The sequence below is a fragment of the Takifugu rubripes genome, chromosome 15 (assembly GCF_901000725.2).
Source record: "Takifugu rubripes chromosome 15, fTakRub1.2, whole genome shotgun sequence".
Classification (NCBI taxonomy): domain Eukaryota; kingdom Metazoa; phylum Chordata; class Actinopteri; order Tetraodontiformes; family Tetraodontidae; genus Takifugu; species Takifugu rubripes.
In genome coordinates, this window is record NC_042299.1 from 12897575 (window position 1) to 12911602 (window position 14028).

At 46.2% G+C, this 14028-nt stretch overlaps 1 protein-coding gene across 1 annotated transcript in view; it reads left to right on the forward strand.

Annotated features, from left to right (window-relative positions):
* Nucleotides 1-14028, forward strand: part of LOC101068486 (Down syndrome cell adhesion molecule-like protein 1 homolog) — a 39291-nt gene that overhangs the window by 16044 nt on the left and 9219 nt on the right. The window contains exons 4-19 of the mRNA XM_011611655.2: nt 4563-4709; nt 5003-5281; nt 6263-6538; nt 6634-6930; nt 7437-7709; nt 8381-8665; nt 8788-8907; nt 9056-9232; nt 9783-9982; nt 10079-10175; nt 10260-10388; nt 10465-10632; nt 10744-10814; nt 11311-11551; nt 12344-12490; nt 12658-12813. Of these exons, the coding sequence (XP_011609957.2) occupies nt 4563-4709; nt 5003-5281; nt 6263-6538; nt 6634-6930; nt 7437-7709; nt 8381-8665; nt 8788-8907; nt 9056-9232; nt 9783-9982; nt 10079-10175; nt 10260-10388; nt 10465-10632; nt 10744-10814; nt 11311-11551; nt 12344-12490; nt 12658-12813 (3063 nt within the window). The remainder of the gene's footprint in view (nt 1-4562; nt 4710-5002; nt 5282-6262; nt 6539-6633; nt 6931-7436; nt 7710-8380; nt 8666-8787; nt 8908-9055; nt 9233-9782; nt 9983-10078; nt 10176-10259; nt 10389-10464; nt 10633-10743; nt 10815-11310; nt 11552-12343; nt 12491-12657; nt 12814-14028) is intronic.

Below are 14028 nucleotides of genomic sequence, written 5' to 3' on the forward strand. Positions count from 1 at the left end.
TTAGTTGTTACACATCAGCCGCGCCAATAAAACCTGCGTTGAATGTGAATTGAATGGAGTTAAGAGGGCGCCATTCATGGACGTTAAGTAACTGCACAGCAGAAAAAAGGCAGGAAAGTGTATATATTTAATTGGCTGACACCTGCTTCTACTGGGGCATTTTAATGTACAGAGGAGAGACGGGGGGGGCAATGGGAGGGTGGAGTGAGCAATCAGAGCGAACACAAATGCAATAGCCGTCTTTTTTTGCATAAAGGTTTGAAGGGAAAACAGAAGAAAGCAGATTTCAGCCTCTATTTTGCCTCATTTTGCTGCTGAAAACACTGGACAGTTTACTCTCTGCTGATTTAATTGCATGGTTTGATTTTTCTTTTTAATTCCTGGGACATTTCGCTGCCCTATTTTATTCTGTGTACACTCCTGACACGTCTGCATTTGTGTGTACCAAGCATACTCCAGCAGGAGAATATCACCTGAATATTCAGCATTATTTTTGTCTTTGTCTTCTTTCTGTGACAGTCGCAAGGCTTTGATCCACTCCTCCTCCTCCTCCCTTTTCTCTTCGCACCTACTTTCAAATCCCTCCCTGCAACTTTCTGTTGACGGCAACCGTATGAAGCCAAGATCTACAATGCAGTTGTTTTCTTTTATCAATTAGTAATGATGCAAAATTTCAATTGAAAAAATGGCATCTTTGATTTGGGAAATTATCTTTTATCATTTTGTAAAATGATAAATGAATGAGAATGTCCATCCACACTTGATGGTGATTAGTCATGTACAGTACATGCAGCCACTTGCCTTTTTTTGTCCAACAAAGCTTTTTCCTCCTCTTCCTGGTTCTTCAGGACCTCCTCCTTGTGTATTTTGATGCCAACCTCCATCCAGAGCTACCTGTTGCAAAATGCCCTTTTATTTGAAAAGAAAGTATCTAATACTCCCTTAATATTAATAATATAAAGATATTGAACAACTTCTCTTAAAGTAAATGATAGACAGCCCAACATCATCTTCAGTTTTATTCAGAAATCAATCTCCCACCTAATGTCAACATCACATTCCATGGATCCTTATTCTTTAGTACAGTTTAAAGGTCTTTTTCTCTAAAGATGAAACTTGTTGAGCTGAAGGCATCCATCCAAAGATTTGTACTATGCGTGTGTGTGTGTGTGTGTGTGTGTGTGTGTGTGTGTGTGTGTGTGTGTGTGTGTGTGTGGGTGTGAAACCTCTGACCCTGGTGCAACCTTTTTAAGCTTTGGCTCATATTAACAAATAAACCTGGGCGTAACCACCAGAATCCTTCAAGGCGAGCAGACACCAGCACTAATGCTGGATAAAGACCCCAGGGGTCAGACTGTAAGTGATCTGCCAGGAGAGTAAACAGGGATGAGTTCGATAGCTCATTAGCCGTTTCAGGATCGATTTGCTATCGGACCCGTATCAGGAACTCCCACGGGTGCATTGGGCTTTTTTTTTCCACAAGAAAAAAAATCTGTATTTCATGTGGGAGAATCCAACAGGATGAGTCCTACTGAGGGAGACGTGGGTTATCTCTTTAAATAGTCTAATCCAGATAGTGTGAAAATGGAAACATCACTCTGAAGCAAGTAGGTCAGATTCGTTTGCCAGAGCTAAATTTGTTTTGGGTTGAGGGTGGATGAGCTGTGCGTAAGACTGCCCGTGAACTGGCGTCAGGTGACTTTCTGCGAGACCCTCAACCTTCAGATGACCTCCAACAAAGTTGTGAGAAGTTGGTTTTGATTTTGCACTCAAACCCAACATTGTGTGGAACCAGAAACTGTGCACTACATTTAGCTTTTTCCTATTCATTGTTGTTCTTATGCATTTATTTGTGTTTATTTTTGCAGTGATAAGGGTGAGACCCCCTCTGTTTCATCTGTGACTGTTGCACACGCGTTGTGCTTTAAAGTATGCTAAAATTGTAACAGGATCTCAGTGAGAAGACCCTAGCAACAGGGAGGGAAGGCTGAAGAAAGTGTGAGAGTGGGAGGGAGGGAGGGGGGAGGATGCAGAACATCAATAAATAATGGCCCCACCGAGGAGGTGGAAATATGGGCCTCGTTATCTTTGCGCCGACGCCTTCATTTGCATGTGAGAAAATGAGTCGGCTACGAGCTCACGCACACGCGCACGCACAAAAACACCTTTGGATCAACACAGGCTATGAGAACATATCCTATTTATAGGCTTGTGTTGTTATTTTAGCCAATTCTCCCAAACCTTCACGCTTCCATTCCTGTTTCTCTTCTGTTCTGCTCTTCAGAACAGAGTCGATGCTGCTCCGGCCTCCCAGGCTGTCGGACTGCTTTTGGATTCAAAATATAAAAGATAATATAAGTTTAGCCAATGGTAGCAGATGTAATATAGCTGAGCACACAGCATTGCATTTTTTGTAAATTACAAAGGACAAGCATTTATCCTATCAGAACATATTCAAGCGATTGGGTACAACTAAGATCAGAAGAGTTGTGCGTTCTAGGAAGACGAGCAGTTTTTCATGATGGTCTCCAGTAAATGGGTCTTATTGAGACTCTGACTGGCCTCATACAAAATCCAACAATGTTGACATCCTCTAGGCAATCCAGACTCTTTCAAAAAGCCCCTTTCTGCGTGAAAGAACCATTTACAGCTGATGAAAAATGCTTAAGCTGTTGAATGGTCACAGTTTTTCATGCACTGGAGTGCTTCTATTTTTTACCTAATGGTGCTTTTAGTTTCCGTTCTCGGTGTTTTACCTCAGAAAATCCACAGAAATGCCTCTGAGAAGACGCGCGAATGAATTCTGAAGGCGCAGGTGACGTGGAAGTGGAGGACAGTGATGATTCGGCTGGATGCAGCACAATAAAATCAAAACACTGCAGTTTAGCGGATACCTGAAGGGCAAAAACACATGCCACTGAGCTTTTCACACTTTTCCTCTGAAACAGAGCAGCAACGTAGCATCTGAATGATTTTAACAGAGGAGTTAATTTTTAATGATACTGCCTCTTTAATCCCAATATCTAGATGGGTTCTATAAAATGCTGCTTACAGATTATTCTGTTTTATGAATCAGGTGTCCTTTTGATGCAGCATTTTTAACGTGTTTCTCCTAGCGCTGCCATCACCCTGTCAACAGGTACACCTGTTGTTAAAGAACATGCCAGACTGTACACATGAAGATTTTAAAGCACGTATGATAGTGAGTATTATCAAGGGCACGGAGTGGGCAGAGAAGGGGCTCCTCACAAAGGAGAAAAGGTGGATTTGGAGGATCCAGTAAACAGATTAAACCCAAAGAATCTTTTGCTTTCAACTTTAACAGTTAACATGTAAGATGGGCAACTATGTGTTTTTACTTGGCCCCATATCTATTTTAATTCAATGTAAAACAGTATTTTTGCACCCAAGAGGAGATCAAGCAGAGGACAAGTTAAGGGTTTGTCTAAAAATACCGGAGACAACAAAATTCTCCTGAGCTTCGAGATGGAACATTAACAAAAAATGTGCAACACTGCATGATTGTTTTACTGCATCATAGGCGTGCATGTGTGTGTCTGTGTGTGTGTGAGAGAGAGAGAGAGAGGGAGAGGGAGAGAGAGCCCCACATTGGCTCTGCGTCTTGTTATCTTCTCAAGTCAGCATGAATAAAAGCTGAAGGAGCACAGTGATTTTGTAATTAATATTTTAGTCCGTCTGCCACTCTGCTTAGAGACTGAGCAAGAAAGGGTGGCAAAAAAAGGCAAGAGACGTGATAAGAGGTTTTACACGAAGAGAGGAAAGGCAGATATACTGTTAAAGAGCCTTTTCGTGTACACGCAGCTAAATGAGGCAGATCATGAGGGAAATAATCTGGTGTTTGTTGTGTAATCAGTGTTGTTACTGCAGATGGGATGAATTCTGCCCACCGCTCAGAAACAGAAAGTGTGGCTTTGACAGATCCAGCTGACTCTTTCTTTACCTCCCCTCTCTCTTTCTCTTTGTCCCAGCCTATGTCAGAGTGTTGTGACAGGCGAGTTGTCGGTGTTGTGGGAATAGCAGTCTTAAAGTGCTCATTATCCTGTAAGGCTTCATTCTTGGGGGCAAACAAAGGCGGCGGTGAAATTGCAGCCTGTGCCTCCTCTCTGCTTTAGCTGTATGTTCCATGAGGCCCTGAACGCTCAACTCCACTAGACCTGGACACGCACAGCGTTGGAACATTTATGCTGCACAGGTGCCCTCCAATCCAGTTGAGTCATGCCGTTCGCTTCACCTTATAGCGTAGAAATCTGCCCTATCTGCAGATAATAAAAACAAGGCTAATCGTCCTCGCTAAAATGTGCAGTGAAAAAGGAACCTGCGCCTGTTCACATGAAGGAAGCCTGTGCGATGGAGCAGTTGAGGTGTTTTTATTCTGGATGATTGGTGTAAGCTGGTGACTACCTCGAGTCCTCCAGGCGCTTGAAGAGTGCTTAACCACCTGGAGTTTTGGGTTTTTGTGGTTATCAAAGGGATTTGTTCCAGAAATATCCTCACATTTCTGCACAGATGTGAATGCAGACTCTCCTCTTTGTCCTCCACAGGTAACAGGTTTTCACTGACCTCCTTCGGGGCGCTCTACATCTCTGATGTGCAGAAGGAGGATGCCCTCTCCACCTACCGCTGCATCACAAGACACAAGTACAGCGGCGAGACGCGCCAAAGCAACGGAGCCAGGCTCTCTGTAATGGGTGCGTTGAGTTTTACTTACTTAATAATAAAGCTAATAAATCTCTTTTATGCTTTTTAATTTCTTTTTTATATAGCTCAGGTGACAGTTTTGTCTCCCAGTTCTAGTAAAAATGATCTTGTGTTCCAACAGCAAAATGTTTTAGATCGGTTTTATCTGCACTTAGTCTGACTCTTAAGTTCGGGAAAAGTCCCACATGCTTGAGTGTTGCTGCACTAAATTATACCACATTTGGTATGAAAAACACCTTTAATCTGATATTTCTTAAAAAATACCCATATTTCTCCCCTACAGACCCCAACGAATCCTCACCTACCATCCTGGACAGTTTCCAAGCAGGGGAAGTCCATGCGGGACAGAGCATTGAGCTCCCCTGCATTGCTGGGGGCTACCCCAACCCCACGGTGCGCTGGCTGAAAGATGGCCGCCCGCTGCCCTCAGATGCCCGCTGGACACGGCGTTTGACAGGGCTGACCATCAGTGACCTGAGGCAGGAGGACAGCGGCAGCTACGCGTGCGAGGTCACCAACAGTTTTGGCTCAAAGGAGGTGTCTGGACAGCTGCATGTTATAGGTACGTCTGCCTAACGGCACACTGACACAAACAAGCTGCAAGACTCCCACGCTGTCTTTTCATGGACGCTGGAAGACAGGCACATTCGCAACTCCCCTTTTTTTCTGGTTTGAGCCACCTCCGGTGAGACGGTAACGAACACGTGTGTGAGACGTGTGACGGGGCGTCATATCAGGTCTCAAACAGACAGACAGGGCAATAATTCACTGAGACTGAGTCTGTAACAGCTGCCAGCACGATTCACCCTCAGAGAGCGAGAGTGAGAAAAAGGGGTGAGGAAGATGGCGATTAAGACCCAGGGGTCACCCAAGGGACACCCAGGCATCCGGGCAGCGCGGTATTGACGTTATCAGCAACTTGATGCGATATTAAAGGAGGTGGACAGAAATGCACATTGTGTAACTTACACAAAGAAACAAAGAAGGCGCGACGCGCCGGGAGAGTGGAGGGACGGGAGGCTTTGCCACTGGGCACATCATGGCAGCACACTCTGTGACTCTGACAGGGTGAGGGGTGGGGGGAGGGGAGGGAGGCACAGAGATGCCCCCCAGCATCCACCACCAGCTGCCTTATTGCTCACTGACATTTTCTCACACACACACACACACACACACACACACACACTAACCCACCCAAAGTGGACAGAGATGTGAAGGGATATCTCCAGCTGCTTTTTTAATGAGTGCGTCGAGCTGATCGAGTCACCACCGCTGATCGTGCTCTCGGTGCCACCCCCCCCCCACACACACACACACACACACTTTCACACACCCACACAAATGTAGAGTGCTCCTGTGTGCAACCATACTCCATATCACGATGCATTTATTAATTCATTCATTCAGCATTTCTTAATAAAACATACATTTTTCTGCCTTTAAAATCTTTATGATGAGGAATCATTTTATTATTGTAGATTTTAAAAAATCCGTTTTTGGAACTGTTTTTAAATCCCCAAATTTTTGTTTTCCCTCCTCACAGATCCGCTGCGAGTAACCTTGTCTCCTAAGAATCTGAAAACTGGCATCAGCAGCACGCTGTTCTTCACCTGTTCCGTCGAAGGTTCCCCAGAATACACCATCGCCTGGTTCAGGAACACAGAACTCATCGTACCCGACCAGCATATCTCCATCCAGGGACAAAACAACGACACCCTACAGATCACCGCAGCGCACAAGTTCCACTCTGGGGCTTACCAGTGCTTTGCATCGCGAAAGGGCCACACTACTCAGGACTTTTCCATAATTCTGCTAGAGGGTAAACTCTGCATTATTTTAAAATCGATACATGAGATATGATGGAATAAACTAAAATAACACCTTTTCTCTCCACATCTGTGTGTCTCCTCTCAGACGGTACTCCTCGAATCGTGTCTTCCTTCAGTGAGCGGGTGGTGAATCCAGGAGAACCCTTCTCCCTAATGTGTGCAGCCAAAGGAGCCCCTCCTCCCTCCATCACCTGGACTCTGGATGACGAGCCAGTGGTGCGGGACTCCACCTACAAGACCAGCCAGTACACCCAGTCAGACGGCCTCACGGTGTCCCACGTCAACGTCAGCAGCCCGCACATCCGAGATGGGGGAGTGTACCGTTGCGTCGCACGCAACTCGGCCGGTAGCGCCGAGTACCAAGCGCGCATAAACGTAAGAGGTGCCTGTCTGCTTTTCAATATAAATGCACTCTACACCTGACTGCAGCATACAGACACCCAAGAGTAGTCAGCTCCTCTAGGATTACATCTTTTATTAGTAGTTTTCTTGATGTTTTCGTAGAGAATATGTGTGAATCTCGCCACTGGCTGGTGATTTTTCATGAAATTGTGGATAATTCATACAAGAAGAGACTGATTTTATGTTATAGCACAAACATATCTACAGTATGTAGCATACAGACAATCAGATAGATTAGCTAGAGTAAAATCAACAATATCCTCAGTCATATTTAAATAATGGGAGCATAACTAACCTCCCTGTCCACCTGTCAACTTGCCCCAATCACTCCCTCTACCTTTATCTCGTCACCTCCCATCTCTGTGGCTGCTGGCGGCCTCTGCCATGACCTCCCTCACGCCATCTACCACTCTTTCTCTGTCTCTCTCACCCCTCTCTCTCTCTGCTCACTCCCTCCATCCCCTCTTCTCTCCCCTGTGTCTCCAGGTCCACCTCGAATCAGACCCATGAGGGACATGACCGCAGTGGCAGGCAGGAACACCTACATAACCTGCCGTGTGATTGGCTACCCTTATTACTCCATCAAGTGGCTGAAGGACGGCATGCAGCTGCCCGATAATCATCGTCAAGTGGTCTTTGAGAACGGCACCCTGAGGCTAACGGACGTGCAGAAGGGTGCGGACGAGGGCACCTACTTGTGCAGTGTTCTGATCCAACCCCAGGTGTCGATCAACCAGACCGTTCACGTCACCGTAAAAGGTAGGGACCGAACGGATCAAAGCGCTCGCATCGATTACCGAGTGAGGCCGCAGTCCAGACGTAGTGAATCGTAAATTTTGTCTCACTTGTTTTTATAATTATTCGTTTAGTTGTGTGTTCAGCGTGTAGATGTCGTGTATGATGACCCTTTAAAGTTGAGTGGCGTGCATTCATGACATAGGACACTATGGTTGAGCGTTTGTGTGTGTGTGTGTGTGTGTGTGTGTGAGTGTGTGTGTGTGTGTGTGTGTGGGTGGGTGTGTGTTTGGTTTTGCCTTTGAGTGGCCTAATGATGGTAGTGGGGCAGCTGCAGAGGTGTTTGAGGGTATGTGCGTGTGCCTGCGTGCGAGTGTGTCTCTGACTTAATTAGATGAATAATAATGAAGCCTAGATTAAATCCCCCAGATGTCTCAGCTGTAGTACCCCCACCCCAACCTCCATTGCTATGGCAACTGAATGACTTTCTGCTGCCAATTGGACTCTAACCAGAGCAGCTATTATGGGCTGCAGAGGATGGGGTCTGAAAGGGTGGGGTTGGGGGATAGGAGGGTCCCACTGGCCAATAACCTTCTAGGTCTCTTAGCATTGCTCCAGATGGCCGCGCTGCTGCTCTTCCATGACTATGGCCGCTTTTGTTCCACTGATTCCCTCTCTCTTCCTCTTTCCACTAGTGCCACCCCTCATCCAACCCTTCGATATCCCTTCTACCTCAGTGGGGAAGCTCATTTACATCGCCTGCGTGGTGTCATCTGGGGACATGCCCATACGCATCACCTGGCACAAAGATGGCCAGCCCATTGTCCCAGGCTCCGCCTCTGGCGTGGCAATAGAGACCAAAGAGTTCATGAGTTCTCTGCAAATCACCAAGGTGACGTTAAAGCACAACGGAAACTACACCTGCATCGCCAGCAACACCGCCGCCACTGTCAGCTGGGAGCGACAGCTGATCGTTACAGGTGAGGGATTGATTACACCAAGAGTGGCACCAAATTAGGTCGGCTCAAATTTGGTATCTACCCAGAGAGAGCCAATTAAATAAAGCCTTTCCATAGCTTAATCACATCTGTCTGTTTCTCAGTGCCGCCGCGGTTTGTAGTGCAGCCCAACAATCAAGACTGTATCTATGGCAAAGCTGGAGTTCTCAACTGTTCTGTGGAGGGCTACCCTCCCCCCAAAGTCATGTGGAAACACGCCAAAGGTAAAATCAGCAGCTCTTCCAGACAGTGTCTGCACGCAGACTTCTAGTTCCAGTCAAGACCATCCTCTGGTAAACTTTTTGACCGAAGCCCCACCGGTGCTTGGACGAACTAAAATGTGCTGTATTTCATTTCTGTTTTGCTTTGCAGGTGTTGGAAACCCTCAGCAGTACCACCCCGTCCCTCTTACTGGCCGCATCCAGATCATGTCCAACGGCTCTCTGCTCATCCGCCACGTGCTGGAAGACGACCGAGGGTATTATCTGTGTCAGGCCTCTAATGGTGTGGGCTCAGACATCAGTAAGAGCATGATCCTCACTGTCAAGAGTAAGTGTCAGTCATCCTCCCTTCCGTTCTTGAACGCATCTTCTGTATTGCACACACTCTGTAGCGAGCTTTAGCTTTTGGAGGAGAATAAGATGGGCTAAGATGCACTTTTGCCCCAGGCTAGTGTGACTCGCACTGAACCCAACTAAAGCTCCAACCTGCACTTTCTTAAGTGAGGGTATCTTTGCTATTGATTGATGTGTTCCGGCTGCTGGCCTGCGTGTTCTCCGGTGTTTGGCGGGGAGAAAGGCTTGATGAATTAGTGATGAAAACAAAACCACAGGAACCCCCTCCAATCAATAATCTATGTCTGAGGAGAGGAGCTGGAAAAGAATCAGGAGGACAAGTAAAAGGCAGGATGGGAGGAGGTGGAGACTGAGGCCTAGCAGGGCGCCGAGCGTGAAATGAAAATGGAAAATGAAGCGCAGAAATAGAGATGTCTATACATCTGTAATATATCCTCAGTTTCCAATACCGCATCCCCGCTCCCCCATCTCGTTACAACACATAACACGATTCGTCACGCTGACACTTGTCTGTGCTTCCTCAGTTCCTGCCATGATCACGAGCCACCCCAACACCACCATGGCGAGGAAAGGCCAGACCAAGGAGCTGAACTGCACGGCACGAGGCGAGCAGCCCATCATCATCCGCTGGGAGAGGGGAGACACCGTCATCGACGCCGAGAGGAATCCCCGCTACTCCATCACCATCAATAAGAAGGGGGACGAAGTCATCTCTACCCTCAAGGTTCAACACCAATACTTCTATGATGATTCCAACGTTTTAACAGTTTTCTTGACTTGACGTATTGTAAATGTTACCTGCTCATGTTTCGGCTCACAGCTTAACCCAGCTGAGCGAGGGGACTCCGTCTTCTTCTCCTGCCACGCCATCAACTCCTACGGAGAGGGTCGTGGGCTCATCCAACTCACTGTGCAAGGTTTGGCTACCACCTGTTGTGCACATGTCCCAAATTCAACATTAGCTCAGGTGTTAGCTTGACGCTCTCGCCTGCTAACCACAGAACCACCAGACCCCCCTGAACTGGAAGTGAGAGAGGTCAAAGACAGGAGCATGAACCTGCGCTGGATTCAGAGGTTTGATGGGAACAGCATCATCACCAGCTACGACATCGAGTACAAGAACAAGTCAGGTGGGCGTCTCCAACATGAAATTTGATCAGAAGCTTGCAGAAGATCGCAACAAACGCTGAAATCTTTCCTTTCCAGATTCTTGGGACCACATGTACACAACCAGGAACATCTCACCCACCAACAACCAGGCCAACATCGTAGAGCTGCACCCGGCTTGTGTTTACAGCATCCGCATGTACTCCTACAATAAAATTGGCCGCAGTCTTCCCAGCAAAGAGCTCACAATTAGTACAGAGGAAGCACGTAAGTTCTGTCCTGCAGAACCTATTGGTCCCGTCTGCGTTCTCTCAGTGTCTTCTCTTTAAAGCTGCGAACTGGGAATTTTGTTTCATATACGCTTTATTTGACCCACAGCTCCTGATGGGCCGCCGATGGAAGTAATCCTTCAGCCAATGACGTCTCAGAGCATTCGTGTCACGTGGCGGGTAAATTTAAGCTCTTTTATAATTTTTTTGGATGATACAGTTTAAATAATTAGGACACTGTTCTCATTATAATCTAACTGTAAACCTACTGAACTGGTGTTATTTTATTAGCATCAAATGTTAGATTTAAGCGTGTTTGTTGAGGATAATCAAGCACATTTTGTGCTCTTTATAACTTATATGTAAACTGATGATTAGATATGTTTGACATTATGTTTCCCTGGTTGTCAGATGGAAGATTACATATTTTATTACCCGCTGAATGTAACCTATAAACTCATGCCTTTGCTTAACAACAGTGCATTTAAATGTATTGCTTGCCCCAGGAACTAAATATTAGTTCTATTCAAAAATGTGGAACAAGCTAGTTATAATATCCTTTAATAGTGATTACTGTGATTACATTTAAAGGAAAATAAACATTCTTTTTTGTTTCTGTGCGGCTGAAGAGTATTTCTGATTGTAATAATGCCGTCTATTATCTCATTCTCCCCAGGCCCCTAAGAAGGAACTACAGAACGGGGTTATCCGAGGCTACCAGATCGGTTACAGGGAAAATGGTCCAGGCAGCAACGGCCAGTACAGCATCGTGGAGATGAAAGCTACAGGGGACAGTGAAGTCTACACCCTGGACAACCTCAAGAAGTTTGCCCAGTATGGGGTCGTGGTCCAAGCTTTCAACAGAGCCGGGACAGGCCCGTCCAGTACTGAGATCAATGCGACGACGCTGGAAGACGGTGAGAGCACGCGAGGAGACGTAAAACAAAAAACAGGTGTATTAAACACGCGGTTGAGCTTTATCGGAGCAAAAGGATGGTTCACCACCAGCGCTACTAACATATATAGACGCATATGACCTTAAAAATGGAAGGCATGAATTAGAAGCACATCCCCCCATTCCTCATTCCACTTTAATTAGCACCCTCATTAGGCTGGTGGAGAGCAAGAGAAGAACAAGGAAGCCCATTACTACCCAAATGTCTGCCCACTCCACTTCCCTTATTTCCCTCTGCCATTTATTGGCACCTTATTACTCTGATTTTACAGCATTTTATATACCTAAATTTCCAGGACACAGTCTACCCTCCTTTTGTAACATAATTATACAGACCCATCAAATATAAGGACATCTTAATCAACGTTATATCGCTGATTAAAAGCCACATAGTGTGAATTTTATTCTTCACTTCTCTGTTCTCCCAACACTCATCTCATTTTGCATTTTAACACATATTTAGGCTAAATGAGTGATTTATTATGATTCTGTCACGCTGGACGCTCAGACAAACCTTCTGAACAACAGTGGATACCATAAACTTTGCTTTACCCCCGCACAGCACCTAGTTGACTCCCCCTCCCTATAAAATAATAAGTAGCATTCATTAAAATAGCTTTTTACCTCTTTAGTTCCCTCCTTAGTTGTGGAAAGGGACTAAATAAAACTGTCTCGACTGTGATATAACCGATGTAATTTAGCAGTAAAAGCAGCATCGCTCCTCCGTCACTAACCTCCGCCCTCCTCTTGCCAGTGCCCAGCGAGCCTCCCCAGAACGTGAGAGCCATTTCCGTGACATCAGACGAGGCGGTGATCACCTGGTCAGAGCCTCCGCGGCTCACGCTGCACGGTGTCCTGAAAGGCTACCGGGTCGTGTTCTGGTCCCTTTTCTCCAATGGAGGTGGGTGGGTCAGAATCTACATATAGGCTCAGCAGCCTACACAATGTAACACAATGTATCGTGCCTTTCTGTATTTCCTTTCACGAAAACGCACTGGTGTTTATACTACAGTTCTACTATAGTCAGCTAAAGTAGAGACGCTTATTGGTTCTCTCTGTCTGGCTCAGAATGGGGGGAGATGCAGAACATCACCACCACACGGGAACAGGTGGAGCTGCGGGGGCTGGAGAAGTTCACCAACTACAGTGTTCAGGTGTTGGCCTACACTCAAGCGGGAGACGGCGTCCGCAGCAACGTCCTGTATATACAAACCCGAGAGGACCGTGAGTATATATTTATATATATGCAGTATAAATTTTTATTTTTTTCTTGCTTTAAAAACAGTTTTTCTTGACTTAAATGTGGCTTTAGATTGTTGTTAAATGTCCTCAGTATCACAGCAAGTCCCATTTGTTAACAGAATTTGTAACTTTCACTTTTTCAATAGGATTTATTCCCTCAAATTTTATTTGGGAGGACTTAATGCATGCCGTCATTTATTAATTAATTTATACGTATCACCAGAGTTGGGAAAGGACTGAACGGTGTGTGGGAAATGGGAGAGAGGTTACATCAAAAAGCAGGCCGGCCTTTATCTCAAACCCATGACAAATGCTTATTTATTCTGAGAAGCTCCATTAGCAGTGCTAATAAGAATTAAGAGGCTTTAAATCCACAACCCATGGCAAAGGGAGGGGTGAAAGGAGTCACGGGGGGGAAGAGGAGGGGTGCTCTGTGGGGGCTATAGCATCCAAGAGTCAGCCATCAGCCCCAGCCTGCGTCCTCTCCACCACTCCTCTTGCTACAGGCATGGGGATTAACTCCGCTTGGATTAGAGAGAATTAATTTTGTGCTTACACCATTGGAGGCGGGATTACAGGCAGATCCATGTCTCTTCACGGAGGGGAGGGAAGGCACGGTCGTGGGGTGAAGATAGGAAAATAGAAAAGTGATCACAGGGCCTCAATAGACTCAACACAAATGGCAAATTAAGGATAAATGAGTTGGCTATGAGGAACCCTGTCTCCCTGTCTGTCTGCCTGTCTGCCTGTCAGCTTGTCTGTCTGCCTGTCCTGGGCAGATATTGGGCACCAGATGGGACCCACCCCCTCCCAGTTTGATATGGTGGTCTAGTTATGCTAATGACGCCCCTCCCTACCACCACCACCATCTCCGCTCCCGTCGGGGCTGCACCTATCATTCCCGCCATTCTTTCATCTCCTCCTCCTCCTCCTTTGAAACCAGCTTCACTCTGTCGGACCTTTTTGACTTGATTTCATCCTCGTTCGTGCGGTGAACAAGCACAGGCTGCACAAACAACTGAAAAAGGGGCCTCACATAAACAGCAACAAAGACTTGGTGGGGCTCTTTTGGATCAGGGTCTTAAATTGCCTTAGCGGCTCTCTATGGACCCCTGATGTGGCCCTTTTGTGAAATGCAAGTTATATTTATGGTTGATTTGAATAGCTTTGACACGGTGAACCCGTACTGTAAGGCCA